This window comes from Paralichthys olivaceus, chromosome 16 (assembly GCF_024713975.1).
Source record: "Paralichthys olivaceus isolate ysfri-2021 chromosome 16, ASM2471397v2, whole genome shotgun sequence".
NCBI classification, from domain to species: Eukaryota; Metazoa; Chordata; class Actinopteri; order Pleuronectiformes; family Paralichthyidae; genus Paralichthys; species Paralichthys olivaceus.
The window spans coordinates 5991909-6009277 of NC_091108.1; the positions used below are offsets into that span (position 1 = coordinate 5991909).

Here is a 17369-nt window from a genome sequence, read left to right on the forward strand (position 1 = left end):
GACATTGAACATTTGAATTTTCAGGGCAGATTTGTGGTTTATTTATTAACTCCATGGGCTTTTAGAAGGGATTCATTTTACATGTGCGAGCCGGTGAACATCCCTTCTCTGTTAGAATTTAACGAATCATCTAACCACATGCCTCGTGGGTGTTAGTGAGGAAAACTTTAACCTTTGACTGATTATTCTAAGACATCCTCTCGAGTCATATTCCCTCCATGTTTGTTTAGACTCTATCCATGTATATTAGTTGTTTTCTCCACACACACACACGCTGGGGTGAAGACAACACCTCTCTTCCTCCTCGGTGCTGTTGTTCTCTCACATCAGAGTTGTGAATGAACATGTTTACAAAGTGGAACAACTTGTCCATGACTCTCCACGTCAGGCGTTTCCTTCTTGTTACCCGCGGTGTGACGTTGACAAGCCCTCATTGGCGGATCTGCGGCAGCGACTTCTTTCTCTCTAAGCCAATCAGCCGCGGAGTTTGGGGTTTGCGCTTCAATCAGTCGACCAATCGCCGACGGGCGTTGCACTGAAGAGGCGGGTGCTCTTGTCTGGTTGCGGAAGTCGTGTTGAAGTGAGGCGGGGATGAGAAATCATCGTTCAGTTAGCTCGCTGCTAACTGCTAGCTGTTGCCCGGAGCCAGCTGCCGAGCTGTTGTCAGCTAAGTAGCCCAGTCGGTGTGTTCTTTTCTCTGTCAACAGGCGCGACGAAGACCCGCTGACAACCAAGAATGGACATAAGTTAACAATGACGGGGGAGAAAAAGAAGAAAAAGCGGCTGAACCGCAGCATTCTTCTTGCAAAGAAAATTATAATAAAAGATGGAGGAAGTGTGAGTTAAATATTTATTTATCTTCGCTGATTGAGCTTGTCACTGAGCTGCACCGGCCGTCGACCGCCGGGGTTAGTCCCGAGCACTGTTTATTCCGAGAAAACGCAGAAGTGTGAGGCGGCGTTCGATGGTTCGTACCCGGCAGGTCCGTTAGCTGGGACCGCCTAGCTAAACGGCTAACACAGCTAGCCGTTAACTAGCATTGGTTAATGTTAGCGGCCTGCGCTGGCTGGTCGTTTACACGTCACCTCGGCTAACCGCTAGCTGTGTTTTTCTCCATCGGCCGCCCTCGCACAGTAATCCAGCCACCGTCCACCTCACTTTATCGAACTTGAACCAACACTTTATATTATCCACACTTTGGATTTGTTCAGGTCCTGTTGAAAATGTCCGTGTAGCACGGCGAGGCACAAACAGGAGCTTGGTTAACGTTAGCTCGCTAGCATATGTGTTGAACGGTAATTGGGGTTATTTTATTTATTTTGCCCTGGTACGATGAACTGACAGTGTTCGAGGCAAATATTGTGCAAATACTACAATGTGTGAGAGAGACAACGTATCTTGTCGGATAACAGACCCTTAGTTGAATATGTTGGATAGATGGTTCTTTATTTGGGGAATTACAGTGTTGGTGCAGTTAATTTACATAACTCTGGGAAAATTGTGGGACAAACAAAGGCTGAATACAAACTACAAGAGCACACAAAGTAAAGTATTGACACCGTTGTTGACTATGTGATGAATATACTGTAAAAACGTGGTAATGTAGTATAATCTGTCGTGGATACATATTGTAAATAACAGCACTACAGTATTAGTGGGTGCATGTGCAACGTTTTATTCAACACTGGGTTTGGTTGGAAATAAGCAAACATTGGTTTTAAGTCAACATCCCAGGCAAGTAACACACAGACTGTCACTGCTGGAGCTATCAGCTGTTTAATGTAACGTGTTGTTTAACTACTGCATGTGCTGGGTTATTCACAGCCCGATGGTGCTGATGTGTGGTTAATTATCAGCCTGGGTCCGTTGTTCCTGACACATTTAACCCCCTTCTCGGTTCAGTGACACCTGTGACACAGCAACGATGAGACCAGTACATACTGTGACTAAATTCGTCAGAGTTCCTTCATAAACAGATAAAATAGGCAGCTAAATATTATGGCAAGGATTGTAGAGGTCATTTAGATGGTGGAAGCAAGGATTGTCCCAAATTGGGCAGTGGGCAGCGAGTGAGTATGGTAGGATTGTTATAAATACAGTGAGATGGCAGTGTTGCTTATGTAACCAGTTGGACAGCTGTACCAAACCTGCTGGATATCCATATGAAGGCACACAAAGTTGTAAACATAGTGAATGGAACAAGAAACTTGTGTTTTTCACACACTAATGATCCAGTCACACTGATGATAGTCTGTCAGCATCTCCACCTGGCTCTACTCCAACGAGGTCCTTAATTCAGATTGTTTTTGCTCGACTGTATTACCTCAGCTTGCTCTGACCACTCAGCCATTAAGATTTCACTATCAACATCCAGCCATTGCATCTAATAGGCTTAGACGCTCACTAGTCAATAACAAAATGCGATTTTGAAATATTGTGGCTGGGCGTCCATTCAATAGAGAGGAAGTTGCAACATTCATACGATGAGACACGGTTCCTCATTTTCTCCATTAAGCAGGTGGTGTGACTGTATAGTTAGTTATCATGGAACCAAAGGGCAAGAGTTCCTGTGGACTATGTCATTCTCCCCACAAGCAGAAACTACAAACCATGCGTGTGGTTAAACTAGAAACTTTTTTCTCTTCTCCCTGGTTTATACCCTTATAAATTACCCTCAGTCAACGCATTTAATCTATACTCAGAATAAGGTTATAACTGATGTCCATGTTGTCTCTCTCGCAGTGGTGGTTTGCTGGAGACAGGAAGTGTTAGAACTGATCATCAACAGAAAACAACACCACATCTTCCATTATCTCTTTTTGTTGGTTCCAGGCCTCTGAATTGCAGATCATGTGTAAAATGTATACAGCCATTCAAATAGAATTGTAATATTATATATTATAAACTAAACTGAGTGAAATGGCAGCCAGTCTGATTCTAACATCTCAGAAATAAGGTAAATTCCCTTGTCAAAAAATTTCCCTTAAGCCGGTGTTAAGAAATGAGCATCTTCCATCTTGTTGACAACCAAAGCGTGTTGTCAAGCAAGGTGGTAACTGCTTTATGTTGGTGACCTAAAAGACTGAAAACTCCAAATAGAACATTGCAATGCAATTTAAAAGGTATTCATGTCATCATAATGCGACAGAGGTCAGAATAAGTAATAGAGTAATTTCTAATCAGCATTTCCCTCAGTACAGATACTACTTCTAAAGGTTCAGAGTAAAAGAAAAATGTATTTCACAACTTCATTACACGCTCTTGGGTTGTTCCATAGGATCAGCCAGCTGATGTACAGATTCATGAAGCATCTTGAAATAGATCCCAGTTTGAGGTTAATGTGCCAACACTAACAGCCTCTTTGATGCATGTTGTTGTTTTGATGCTTGTCAGCTAAACCCCTTTGTGTGTGTGTCTGTCTGTCTCCACCCAGCCTCAGGGAATCGGTGAGCCCAGTGTTTACCATGCCGTGGTGGTCATCTTCCTGGAGTTTTTTGCATGGGGTCTCCTCACCACCCCAATGCTCACGGTAAGCTGCACCTGCTTTCACGTAGACACACCCTTTTCTAAATTGACATAAAAGTTTGATATATATTCATATGCCTACATCCTAGCCAACGAGTGACATTTCCTATTGAATCAGTCAAGACCAATCAGTGTCTATGAATAATTGAATACCCAATCAAATGAGCGACGTCCTGGGTGACATGGTTTTGTTTTTTTGGTCGTGTGTGCTGGCAGATGTTTTGCCAGGCTCTAATGGACAGAGAAATATGAAAAGGGCATCAAACAGTTTTATTGTCTAAGCACCAGTTCTTTGTTGAAAAGGCTTATCACGGGGGTCACTGGTTTGTGGTGTCAGGCCACTGCACAGATGCCAGGCAAACCACGCGACACATTCACCTCAGTGCTCTGCAGAGTGGTGGGGTTCAAGTATTTGCTACAGGAATCTCCCAACAGTATTTTTCAGAGGGTTTTTTTTTGTCCAAAATGTGACCTGTTCTTAAAGAAACTGCTTCTATCAGATAATAATCAGTTGATTTTTTTTTTTAAAACACAGGTGATTGCTTCCACTAAACAACATGTTTTGTTTGCGATGTAAAAAATTACTTAAGGAGGATATGTTTTATTTCATACCAGCGAGGAATAGTTTATTGGTAGTTTTCAGCTTTCCAGTATTTAGCCAAACCCTGTATTTCTAGAATTCCCATCCATTTTCTTTGATATGCCTGTTTTTATGAACAAGCAAAATTACTTTGTTGAAATTTGTATATCAAACAAATGATGAGCAAACATCTGTGAGACACATGATGTGGACCAGACAGGCTTATGTAATGCATATTTGTGTGTTTGTGTGTGTATGTGTGTATGTGTGCGTGCGCATTTTGGACTAATCAGAAGGTGCCTGAAAATGAGAGGGACTGCTCCCAGTGAGCACACGGCTTCATTAGTATCCAGCAGCAACAGTCTTCACTGAGCATTCACTGTGTGTGTGTGTGTGTGTGTGTGTGTGTGTGTGTGTGCAACTGACTCCCAAAGGAAAAGAGGGGATTCTCAGCCATGCCATGAGCTTTCCCTCTTTACCACTGAACAATAACCAGACCCCGTCCTGAATTAAATGAAAGGCTTCATGTCCCCACGCAAGTGTCAATGACACTTATATGCAATACTTGCTGCACAGTGCACACTGACAATATGGACTTTGAACTGAACGTCCCATAGATTTTTAACCATCTAAACAAACTGTCCCCTATGTATTGCCACAAAGTTAAAATAATGTAGGAATGTCATGTCTGGCTGTAAATATACTGAAAAACTTAACCATTGAGGTTTCTGCTTGTGGAACAGCATCAGTAAACTAAACATGTTCGCCAATGGGGGAAAAAAATTTAAATTTTATTTTGACATTTTTCTAATAAAAGCATTATAATTAATTTACTCTTTAATATTTTTGCTGTAAATCTATTTCCAAATAGCAGTTTCCAAAATAAAAAAATGTGAATATTTTAAAGAAATAGAATGTGAAGGGTGTCTAGCCTTTGTGACGTTTAAGCATGGCTCTCTGAGAGGTTCTAAGTCTGCAGTGATATATTGCCTCATAACAAAAGTTTTAATGTTAGAAGATGTATTTATATTGTGACATTCTGAAAAAAGTGGGGTCTGATGTGATAATACCCAGGTCTTAACCGCCACTTCCTAATGTGCTGAACAAGGCTGTAACTCATTCTAGTCTCTATGGCTCCACTCCTGCTGACTGTTTCACAATTGTTTTCACTAAATGTATAAGGCATGAAAATGTTCAAGCTGTGATTGGCTAGAAGGAAGCAGTACACCAAAAATAGAAACCTGCAGATCTGTGATACAACATTCAGGTCAGCAGTGTGGGAATGTTTTGTTTATGTCCAGTGTGATTGTACCATGTAACTCAGTTTACGTGCCAGTTCTAAACATGTGGGTCAAAGCCCTGTGAAAAAAAATTCCAATATTTGTATTTCTTCATCTCAGTAAAAATTCTAGTTTTCTGTCTTCGGCCTTTAGTGATAGAATCTATTGTTTTATTTCTCAATTTCTAACCTCTGTCATTTGTAAGATTAGTAGATTTTTGCTCAGCGCCCTCACAGTTGTTTAACCTTTAAAAGTACACAACCAGTGTGGGTCACAGTTGGAAACATAATGCAGACTCTGTGGATAAAGGGTTTCATGTGCTTTTTATCTGTGTTTGTTTTCCAGGTATTACACCAAACATTCCCTCAACACACATTCCTGATGAATGGGCTTATTCATGGTGTCAAGGTAAGAGACAACAGTAAAAACCCGCTGCAGTTCTGTCTCCCATGACGCCATTGTAACGAAACCTGTGAGTTGTGTTGTTTGGCAGATTTTCTGAGCATGTGTGCTCTTGTTAAGTTACGTCCTGTTTGACACTAGCTAAGTTACATGTTAACACTAAGAAGCTGTAGAGTAACCAGTCAGTCAGCTGGAAACAAAAGTTCTTCTGAAACACATTTCCAACAGTTAAGGATCCTGAGAGATTTGAGGAGGAGAGCGTGTCTAAATATAGTTGGAGAGGAAATCTTTTAATTATTTTAGATTTACCAGTTTTTTTGTAATAACTGTTGTCCACAGTTTCAGAAAGTGGCTGTGTTGACAAAGTGTGTGTACTTATACCACAATCTCTGTCTATGTCCTTTCAGTGGTAACTTCTCTCAGTTATCAATTTACAGTTTTCGGTTAAAAAAAAAAAAATTCTCTTCTTGTGGCACCAAAATTTCTTATGTGACATCCCTAATCCCAAGTCCTCCTCCATCTCTCTATCACTCCCAGGGCCTACTATCATTTCTGAGTGCTCCTCTAATTGGGGCATTGTCAGATGTATGGGGACGCAAGTCTTTCCTGCTGCTAACAGTCTTCTTCACATGTGCACCCATTCCACTGATGAAGATCAGCCCATGGTGAGTGCAAGCACAAAGTTACACTTCTTACAGTGTGGAGACAGAGTATTTGTTTTCAGTTCAATGGGACATTATGCAGTGAAAAGAAAGTTTACTTAAACCTAAATTTGACAGACGATAAAAAGAAACACAGCCACAGCATGTCTTAGTGTATTATCAGCAACAAACCATCAGGGCACTTTATTGAAATCATTGATGGAAGCTTTCAGAATCAGATAGAGCTTTTTAATATAACCTAGTTTACCAGGTCTAAGTGTGGGAGAGATTGCTCATTTTCTAGTTGAATAGAATCAGTCTATGTCCCTACAATGTCACAAAATAAATCATTATATTTGTTATAATTAAGTTATATTGGTAACTTGATATTAGAAGCTTTAACCCCATTGTAAGCCATCGTTAAAATATCTGATTTAAATGAAGTATAGTTTAAAGAGGTTTGACTTTAGTTATTTAGTTTTTGCTGATAAGACAATTTCATTTCTTCTTTCAGGTGGTACTTTGCCGTCATCTCCATGTCCGGCGTCTTTGCCGTCACCTTCTCAGTGATCTTTGCCTACGTGGCCGACATCACGCAGGAGCATGAGAGGAGCACAGCATATGGTTTGGTGAGAAGATACCTGAGAAAAGCTGATCACCATTCTGTTAAACATAAACACTGAATGATTAGATCAGTATTTGTATGACTTTACAATAGAGACTAAAACAGTTGATAAAGAACCATACAATGAAAGAAATATTGATGGCCTCATGTTTTGCTGACGTCACCTCTGCTCTCCTCCATCCAGGTATCAGCGACTTTTGCAGCCAGCCTGGTTACCAGTCCAGCCATTGGAGCCTATCTGTCTGTGGCCTACGGAGACACCTTAGTGGTGATCCTCGCCACGGCCATCGCCCTGCTCGACATCTGCTTCATCCTAGTGGCAGTGCCGGAGTCGCTGCCAGAGAAGATGAGGCCAGCGTCGTGGGGGGCGCCGATCTCCTGGGAACAGGCAGACCCCTTTGCTGTGAGTTAAAAGAAGAGTCTATTATTTTAAGTTTTATACACAAGTTAAGGTCATATCAGTATAGCCCATTGTGTTTGAAGATAAACACAAATAAAGAGTAATGTAAATCAAAGTTTAATGCCCATACCTAACCTCATCAGTGTAACTGTTTAAATTCTTGCGACTAACTGTTCTTGCTTTTTTCTTGACCAGTCTCTGCGTAAAGTGGGCCAGGACTCAACGGTGCTGCTCATCTGTATCACAGTGTTTCTCTCCTACCTCCCAGAGGCCGGCCAATACTCCAGCTTCTTCCTCTATCTCCGACAGGTAAAACTCTGCTCTCCCTGTTTACTGCTTCATTCCCCAAAGGCCAAAGAAATGATTGGATTGCTCAGACAAACATTGTTCAGACATGTTGACAACACCTGCTACCATCTTGTACTCCTACCACGTCGTACTCTGTCTGTTTTATACTCCACCATATACTAATAACAAAGATGTTGTGTGTTTTTGTTTTTTTTTACATTTTAAGGTGAGTTAAGGTTCATTTAAGAGGATATTATAATGTTTGACTCTTGTATGTGTTAATACTTTAGCCTTTAATGTTTCTAATATAAAAATTGCACCTGAAATGCTCTGGGAATAGCCTCAGAACAACTTGGGGACATTTGTCAAACACACACTTTCCCCATATGTTGCTTTAAGATTAGGTCTGCAGGTTTGCTGAGCAGCTGCTTTCAGTGCTTGAAGGAGTCAAGCTAATTCATTAAGTGTCTCAGCAAAATGTTACCACAGGAAAACCAGTGCATCTGAAAACACAAAGTTGCCAGAAATGGACAGATTCAGATGCTTATTAATAGACTGGCAGCAGCTGGCAGCTCTGAGATGGACTGACAAGGTGTGACTCCCCCCCCCCCCTTTTCTCCAAACGGCCTGAACTGAGGGCTTCTCAGTCTGTGTAAACAATGTCAGTTAAACCAGTCGGGCAAGTCTGACACAATCCATCTTGAAAAGGACAGAAATTCCCCCTGAGTGTTGGAGCTAACATTTCTCACCACACCCTCATGTTATCTTTTTGCCAAAATGCTTTATTAGATATCTCTCCCTATTCATGGTCATATTTTGTATACACCTCGCACAAGCTGCTCTGTCCCTGCTGCTGCTGCCTTTATTGGAGGAAATGAAGGTCAACGTATTTGACCTAAATACACCACAGAAGTAGCAGAGGAAGAATAGACGCCCTCCTTGTTAGATGCAGCAAGTGTCCGCAAAAGGCTGCAAACAAACCCCTTTCTTTAATTTTGTGTTTGAGGATCCTTGCTTCTTGTCTTTACGTGAACGATCATGTCCTAACCTGTGTTATCGTAACACGCTCTCTCCCTCAGGTTATTGGCTTCTCATCAGAGACAGTGGCTGCCTTCATCGCTGTAGTGGGGATCCTCTCAATACTAGCTCAGGTACTGGAGAAGATCCTCCTCCTGTTTGTTGATGCTGTAATACTGAGTCATCATCTTTCTCTCTTTTATTGTGCATTTCCTTGAATTAATTATTGACCAATTATTTTTATTAAATAATCTGTCTGAAGCTGCTTTCAGACATGCACTGAACTCCGCAGTTCCCCCGTATTTTCTCCAGGGGATGTGCATGTGTGAACGCAAATGTCCAAGTCAGACACTCCGCCGTTTCTGCTGATTAATCCGCCTGGTCTCCTGGTATGAAGTCGGTAGAAATCCAGGAGAAGTCGATATGTGAACACGTGTCTGTGTGTTGTAAAGCAAATCGTGCGATCTCTGCAGTGGAGTTAATGTCACTTCCTGCCTCTGCCTGCTGCAACCGGCTGCTCCACCTAGCCTGAATAATGCAGAGGATTTAATGCTGTTGTAAACGCGTCTGCAAAGAACCTTGCGCTGCGTTTTGCATGTGTGAAAAGGAAACTGTGGGTAGTCTCTGTAGCCAATTCTCCAGATTGTAACCGCAAGTCATATCTGAAAACGGCTTTAAATTAAGTTTGGGTTAACCCTAACCCTCGGAAAGAGTCAGCACTTTGCAGTCAATGCACAATATCAAACCCTCTGTCCATCCCCAGTTTGTATAAGTGGAAAAACACAAAGCTTTTACCAGGTGAAAAAAGAAACTTCCATGACAGATAATAGATGAATAATGTGTGATCATAGAAGACAGAAAATTCTTCTTCTTTTTTTGCTCCAAACAAAGAAGCCAAACCCAAAGTTATTCAGTTCACAACCACAGATGACAAAGAAAAGCAGCAACTCTTAACACTTGAGGGGGTGAACTATTAAAACGGAGTCCAACTATTTGCTCCATTACTTAATACCTGTGGAGCTGTCTCATATAACCTGTGCACTGCCTCCTCAGACGGTGGTGTTGGGGATTCTGATGCGTTCAATAGGAAACAAGAACACGATCCTGCTCGGCCTTGGCTTCCAGATCCTCCAGCTGGCGTGGTACGGCTTCGGCTCTCAGCCCTGGTTAGTAACACACACACACACACACACACACACACACACACACACCTTTACATTACATAGAAAGTGGTTGAAATGTTTGATCAAGAATGAGGGTTTTTTTGTACCTTAAATGTCCATCACTGATCACTTATGTATCTGTGGAGCTCAGACTCACAGGCCTGGTTGAGCATTGTAAAAGAGAGACAGTGGAGTCACACAGCAGATTGCATCTCAAATGATGGAGGAAGTTAATCTAAGGTGACAAAGCATTTCCTGTAGCATGATGCAATACCACAGTCTCGTGGTGGTTAATTCAACTCGAGTCAAATACTGCACATTTATCCTGTCCATCGCTCAGTGGAACGTTTTCCTATATTTCAACAAACGTGAAACAGGATCCGATAAATTCATAATCTACAACTGGAAAATAATTTGAACTATGCTTAATAATTTATTGTGGTTTAGGCCCCAGCCCTAGTTAGCATGTACATATTTGAATTTGACAGTTATTAGAATACTGTGTTTCAATGCTGTTTTAGACTTGAACTCGCGCTTGTCTCACTGTGGTTATTATCCTTAATAAACCACTAGAGGGAGCAAATCAGAATTACCTCAACTAGTTATTGATGCTATAATCTGATAATTCAGACTTGTTGAAAGAGATCACTATAGTGATGTTACTTTACTGTCTAAACGTACAGTGCCATCAAGATTATAACCACTTTTCTCCTTTTGTTTTGACCTGAAGAGCAAAGGCACCACAACCAAGTTTTTTCTTTCTTATCATCTGTGAAGTTTTTTGTATTTACTTATTTATAATTTTTTTTGCTAGAATAATTTTTCATGTTTTGAAACTTAGGTGGGCAAAAAAACTTTTGTGCCCACTATTCCCAGTTTAAGTAGCACTAAATGCATTTATTTTTTCTTCCAGGTGATTTCTCCACGCACCCTAAACGCCATGTATGTTAGCAAGTTTTGTAACGTGACTCTCATGCCATGTCTTTTGTCCAGAAAGGTATTTTAATTGGCGAAGACTTTCTGCCGAAGGCTTTATGAAGTCAGTTGAGGTCATTTTAAAGAGCTACAGAGTTGGCAGACAAAGCAGGTCATGCTGGGTAAATAGCGGCAAGCACAGGATTTGTTTTGTATCCTTAACTAACGTATGCTGTTGGTTGTAGGATGATGTGGGCGGCAGGAGCCGTAGCTGCCATGTCCAGTATCACTTTCCCTGCGATCAGCGCCATCGTGTCCCGTAACGCAGATCCAGACCAGCAAGGTGAGTTTCTAACTGGTTGTTTGAATTTATTTGTTGGGTTATGTGACACCACAACTATACTTGTCCAAAGTCTCAAACTGAGGATAAAACTGTTTTCTCCAAACACCTGGTTTTAGTAATTGGTAAGGAATCAGTTTAGATGATAAAGACCTGTAACAACACAAATTCTCTTTCAGACTGAATGATCAAACGTGGGACCCGTGAGACGTGTTAATGTTTGTGTGTGTCTGTGTGTAGGTGTTGTCCAGGGGATGATCACAGGAATCCGGGGCCTCTGTAACGGTTTGGGTCCTGCGCTTTACGGTTTCGTCTTCTACTTGTTCCATGTGGAGCTGACTGACACAGACGGCTCTGAGAAAGGTGCCAAACTCAACATGGCCAACCCCACTGATGAGGTGAATATCAATGAAAAGTCATTTACACAATACAAAGAATATGTTGCAGATGCTGTAGCTGTGCTTTAACAGAATATTTTTGCCCCCTCTGCAGAGTTCCATCATCCCCGGTCCTCCCTTCCTCTTTGGTGCATGCTCAGTTCTGCTGTCTCTGCTGGTCGCCCTGTTTATCCCAGAGCACACGGGCCCCGGCACGAGACCCGGCGCCTACAAGAAGCACAGCAACGGTGCACAGAGTCACTCCCACAGCCCCCAGGGCAGCGGGGCAGAGGGCAAGGAGCCTCTGCTGGAGGACAGCAGTGTATAACCTCAGCTAAGGAGGGGCAGACACCCTCACTCCACCCCCAAAACCCCTGCACAATGAACAGACACACACATTTGACCACATGGACACGCTCGTACCTCAGGCACACATCAGACCTGAGTGCTGCTGAGAGGTGAATGTGTCTGTGTTTGCGTCCACAGCACAAAAGTGGGCACTCGTTCCTTAGCAGCCCTATTGTTTTTTAAGAGCAGGGTACTTTGAGGACTCTCTAACGACCCTGCACAGAGAGTGTGTTGAGTCTATTATTTTTGGGGGCTGCAGTGGAAAGGTGTGTGTGTGACTTGGTTGAGCTGGACCCTTTGGTTTCTATAAAACAATAAGTGGAGAATACAGCAGCTCGCCCCCTACTGGTGCAACACAGAAGGGAAGTGATTTGGGTTGGAGTGTACGTTACTAAATCCCCGTGTGATTCCTCATATTCATCTGTAGCCAGTGAAGCGGCAACTCTGTCTGTTTGTTCTAACAGGAGCTCAACAAACAGTCGGACGCTTCTCTGTTGGTTTCACACAAGTTAACTTCTGTTGTGAAGCCGCCACAGCTCCAAGGAGGGAGCACGGTTCTTCCTCGGAGCGCACGCAGCGGGGAAGCACAGTAACTGTACCCCTGAGAGAGGAGCCTCTGCAGACCAGGGTTGGAGAGGTTCGACCAGTTCACGTAGATAAAGCTTCGTAAGACCACACTTTGTTTAATCATCACACTTCTTACAGACAGGAGTGTGAAACTGAGACCACTTTATTAGCTGAAACTGTTTTTCAATGTTTACTTGCCATTCTCTAGATTAGTAGTACAGTTTGGGTTGTATATTTTTCAGTTTGAACTGAAGGCTAGTTGTGCTTCACGTTTTTATTCAAGAAACAAATGTTGCCTTGAAGTGACTTAAGATATATAAATATAGAGATATTACGTAACCTGTATGAAGACCGAGGTCTGAGAAGGCTCTGTAATCATACGCTATCGCTCCCATCGGAGCCGTTACACACTTTTAATTCCTTTTTGTTTTCACGTCCTTCCTGTTACTTAGTTTGCTGATGTTTTATTGCCGACAGGGTGACGGTTTATTTATAAAGCTTCGGAGCCATTAGGAGCTGGAGCGACGCTATCAGCATGTCAGTGTTGGCACTGACTGTTAATACGCAGACTGAATTAAATATCATTAGGTTAAACAAAATATCAGTGATGGAAGTTTGGGATGTAACGGACGAAGATTTGGACTGAAGGTTTCATTTTATCCCTGACGTTTTCGATGCTGTTCAGTCGTCACAGGGCGCAGCACATCTCCCCAACTGTTCCTGTGGTAGAAACTTAAACTGGCCTGAAACTCTGAAACCCACATTCAATAGACTGCAGATTCTCCATCGGGGGGCGCTGTTATCCCACTTTCAACCTGCATCACCCATAGGACATGAAGCAGCAGCAGCAGTTCACACCAGTAGATGCAGGGCCGCAGAGCGCCTCCTGTAGGCGAGAGAAAGAATAGCTGCTTCAGTATTGGCAGATGTATCAGCTGCAGAATTTGTCTTTTAACAGCAGTTAATTTCTTTTGAGGTTAAAAATTAAACATCAGTTTCTCTTTTATATTTGTTTTAATCTATTCAAACTTAAAATAACAGGGCTCCCAATCTAATAAACTGCTAAAGCTAACTGCTAAAACATCAGCGTATCATTATTCATAAAATGAAACCACTCAATTAAACACTCTAACAACAAATCCTTTTCAGGCTCCAGTCGATACTAAACCTTTAGTTCTTAGATCTTCAGATGAGAATCGATAAATTTAGAGTTTATAATATATTATGATCAGTTTATCTTTAGACATAATCTATCAAACAAAAATCAATCTAAATTTTAGAAACATAAAGAAGAAGCAACATTCAGTGTGTGGTAGTTTTCATGATTAGAATCTTTAATTATTTTTCTGCTCTGAGTCATCTGTCTACTGCTGCTGCTGCCATCACTTCCGTCACTTCCCTCGCCCCAGGTTGAGCTGCAGCTCTGTACCCGACTGATCTCGGCTGCGTCTGGTTTTTGGTGCTTTCACACCAGTGACGCTGTGTTTCCTTTGTTCAGACTGTTAACAGTAAATTGTTCCCATCTCGGTTTTCAACAGTTAATTTGAAAATGCCTCAAGTGCATTTAAACAACCAAATTACATCCTGGTCTGGTTAAGTCGTAGCTAACGGTGGACTTCACGCTGCTTAACATCTCTGAAGTGAAATGTGCATCATGTGTTTTGTGCCAAAACATTTTTGGTTTGCTTTTTCATACTGTGTGTGTGTGTTTGTGACTGATTTAGATATTTGTCTTAATTTTCTTTGGCTGAAGATTTAAGTTTTAACTTTTTTTTATACTTCTAAAACTTAATCCAAATTTAACAATCTTTGTGGCTAGATGGTAAATCACCAAACATCTGTCTGCGTTTTCAGTCTCGGTCTTCAATTAATAACAAGCATTTCACCATGGTTGGTTACATTTGATCAGCTCAGAGTCACTGAATGTCCGAATCCAAGCTGTACACACTGACCGCTACGCCCTCGACGTTTCCACTCACCTGTTTCATAGTTTTTATTATTTCAGAGGGGGTGTTACTAAACCAGAGGCTGTTACTCTTGATTTAATCTCTGAATATCACATTCTTTATTTTTTTTTAATGCATCATTTATTGGACCAACACAGAAAATTCAGATCCTTCAGAAATTGGTAAGATTCTGCACCAGCCCCACGTGCACTCATACAATTCCCTCCCACAGATGACTGTAAATGTACAAAAACCACCTGTACGTACAGTAAATGTATATATTTAACTGCTCAAGGAGACGACCACCTCTTGGTCTATTTGGTTGTATGGTGCAATTATGATCTATTTCTCAAGACTTACCTGCTAGCCACTCCTGTTTTTAGTACGACGTGGTTTGTGGCCTGAACCCCCCTCTCTGTGTGCCTAAATTTAGCCAAGAAATGAGTATGGCAACATAAGTAAATGGTGGTTATTATGTAAATATGGGAAACTAATGACAAACTATTTATTAAAGGTTTATTGTACAATTAAATGTTTGCATTTGCCTTTGTGGGTGTTGGGGGTGTGCACCATATGTTGATGTGAGAGCAGAAGGGTGTGTCAGCAGTAACCCTATAATAATCTTGGCAGTGATGTATTTAAAACAAGGATTCTAATCCTAAATCTAATGGCTGCTAAAGTCGCTTAATTATAAACAGCATCCTTTTAGCTTTTACTCACTGTTCATTACACCAGACTTTTTGTTTAATTCTCCAACTCCTTCCGTTGGTAATCCTGCAGTTTCTGAGATCTTTTGTGGCTCTAATGCTTTCTACTACCTACACACTGTCAACAATACACTCAGCCGTTATTAATGCACAGACCTAAGCTCATTTACTTTCTGTGGTCTGAGCCTTTCTTTATTAAAACCACATGCGGGCATCTGTCCAGGGAATCTGCAGGTTTTAAATAAGTCTCCAAAAGCATTGATTTCACTTAACTCAAAAAAAAAAAAAAAAATGCCTGTAAAGGAAAAATATGTCTTTATATATTCTTTAGCCTGTCGGAGGCGGTGGACCTTTATGTGAAGTAGAGATTTTTAATCCATTTGTCCACTCTGCTGCAGTTCATGTTAAATAATCCATTAACTATATCATTAGGAAATATTATGTGCCCTGGGGAAGTACTGTTACATAGACTTAAATATTTATTTCCCTCATAATCCCAAATGGTTTTAAGTGATGTCTTTCATATACTTACTGATATAATGGTTAAATGGGATTGAAATTTTGATCTGCTGAATCCATAACAAGGCTGTCGTCCTGTTTACCACTGAACAAGTGTTTACAAGATGCTGTCAAACTGTAGCACACAGATTGTGTCGTGATGATTTACGAGCTCTGTCAGTAATAGTTTACTTTTGAATATGTTTAAATTTCTACTCCCCTCTGCACTGAAGTGTTCACTCATGTCTACATTTAGTTTTCTTCTGTTGGGTTTTTTTTTTACCTTGACGTTGCTCATTTTTATATGTTCATGTCATCTGCAGCAGGGGAACTTTATGAAGCTCATTACTCCCCAGTCATCGCTCTTTTTTCTTTCTTTTTTTTCCATGTGCTTGAAATGCCCCCTGCATGAGATCGAAGGTGCTTTCTCATCACTTTCTCTCTCTCTTGAAATTGGAGGATTAATTTTCCTCCACAAACAGCGAGGACTTACCAGCCAACTCTCTCTCTCTCTCTATAATACGACATTTCCTTTAGAGAACATAATAGAGAATAATCTTAAAGCCTTCTCCCTCACCGTCTCTCTCTCTCTCTCTCTCTCTGCTGTAATATGATGATGTACGCAAAAGTGTCCAAGTGGAGCAGCAGGTGTTATGTGGTCTTAACCTGGGATAGAGGAGATGATGATAAGACTCTTTACCATAATCCATACCTATTGTTTCTTCACAAGCACGCTATCTGTCCCGGGCACTGTGGATTTACTTTCAGTGGACTCATCAGCACAACCATGTCTCTTATTGAGCATCTACAGTCGCCAGCTACTGATGCAGGCTGGTGTAAGAAACACAACCACCCATGTCACACTGTGACATGCGTGTATAATCTGCACTAGCCCAGAATATACTCGGGGTATAAACAGGCCCAGTTTAACCGCGGGATAGTTTGGCATCTTTGCTGAGATCACTCAGATCACTGCTAGGTAGAAAGTTGAGGTCGAGAGCCTCTGGTGTTTCTCTGTGGTTTATTTGTGCTCATGTTGGGGATGAAAAGGGGCCATGTGACTATTTGGGAGGGGGGGTTGCTGGAATCTATTGTGATGCAGAGTCGCTGTCATTGCACATTTACTTTCCAGGCTTCAGTTAGGTGCATGAGAGCGGAGGAATGCTCGCATGTTTTGAACAACCGGCCTCCAGGACTTGGCTGGAGGCCACGCTGCGGTCCACAGGGCCGTTAGCATGAATGTCCATTAAAATCCGAGAGGGAGAGCATCCATCAAGTCCCGTCCCTCAACTTAACGTTTTGTCTTTTGCAAACATTGGGAAAGGCGTCAGGAAGAACGCTTTCACGACTGGAGCCCCTGCAGACGCACTGGGAAAGGGGAAGTGGGCCCAGTGGTGGATGTCCCACGCACGGCAGCATCTTTTCCTGTGGCGGAGAGGTGCAGGGCACTGGCGTCGAGGAAGAACCTCAGGGATGAATCATGTCTGAACCTCATTGTTCTCCCAGTCACACAGGTCTGTGTGAACCTCTGCGTGTCACTAACCTCTGCCACGATTCCTGCGTTCCCATGTTCTATAAGCAGACCACCAATGTTTCCTCATATGACTTCCTGGCACATGGTGGCCGACGATTAACTCAGGGTTAGGTGTGGGCCTCCGCACACACACGCACACACTGGACTTCAACATCCCTGGAAACCCAAATGTAGCATCGACTGTAAAAGAAAACACCCCTCGTCACAGTGTGTCCA

At 42.0% G+C, this 17369-nt stretch overlaps 1 protein-coding gene and 1 long non-coding RNA gene across 2 annotated transcripts; one reads left to right on the plus strand and one right to left on the minus strand.

Annotated features, from left to right (window-relative positions):
- The first annotated feature begins 521 nt into the window (after positions 1–521).
- Positions 522–14946, plus strand: mfsd14a2 (major facilitator superfamily domain containing 14A2). The gene is made up of 12 exons (XM_020109538.2): positions 522–837; positions 3434–3529; positions 5731–5793; positions 6325–6452; positions 6943–7057; positions 7238–7456; positions 7649–7762; positions 8821–8892; positions 9812–9924; positions 11082–11179; positions 11417–11574; positions 11669–14946. Exons 1-12 carry the CDS (start codon positions 754–756, stop codon positions 11879–11881), a joined length of 1473 nt encoding a protein of 490 aa, XP_019965097.1. The 5' UTR covers positions 522–753; the 3' UTR covers positions 11882–14946.
- On the minus strand, positions 6598–7454 carry LOC138405036 (uncharacterized). Its single transcript, XR_011238692.1, has 2 exons — positions 7218–7454; positions 6598–7091 (listed from the first exon to the last, which is right to left on the minus strand). It is a non-coding gene; the product is annotated as an uncharacterized lncRNA (long non-coding RNA).
- Positions 14947–17369: the final 2423 nt, after the last annotated feature.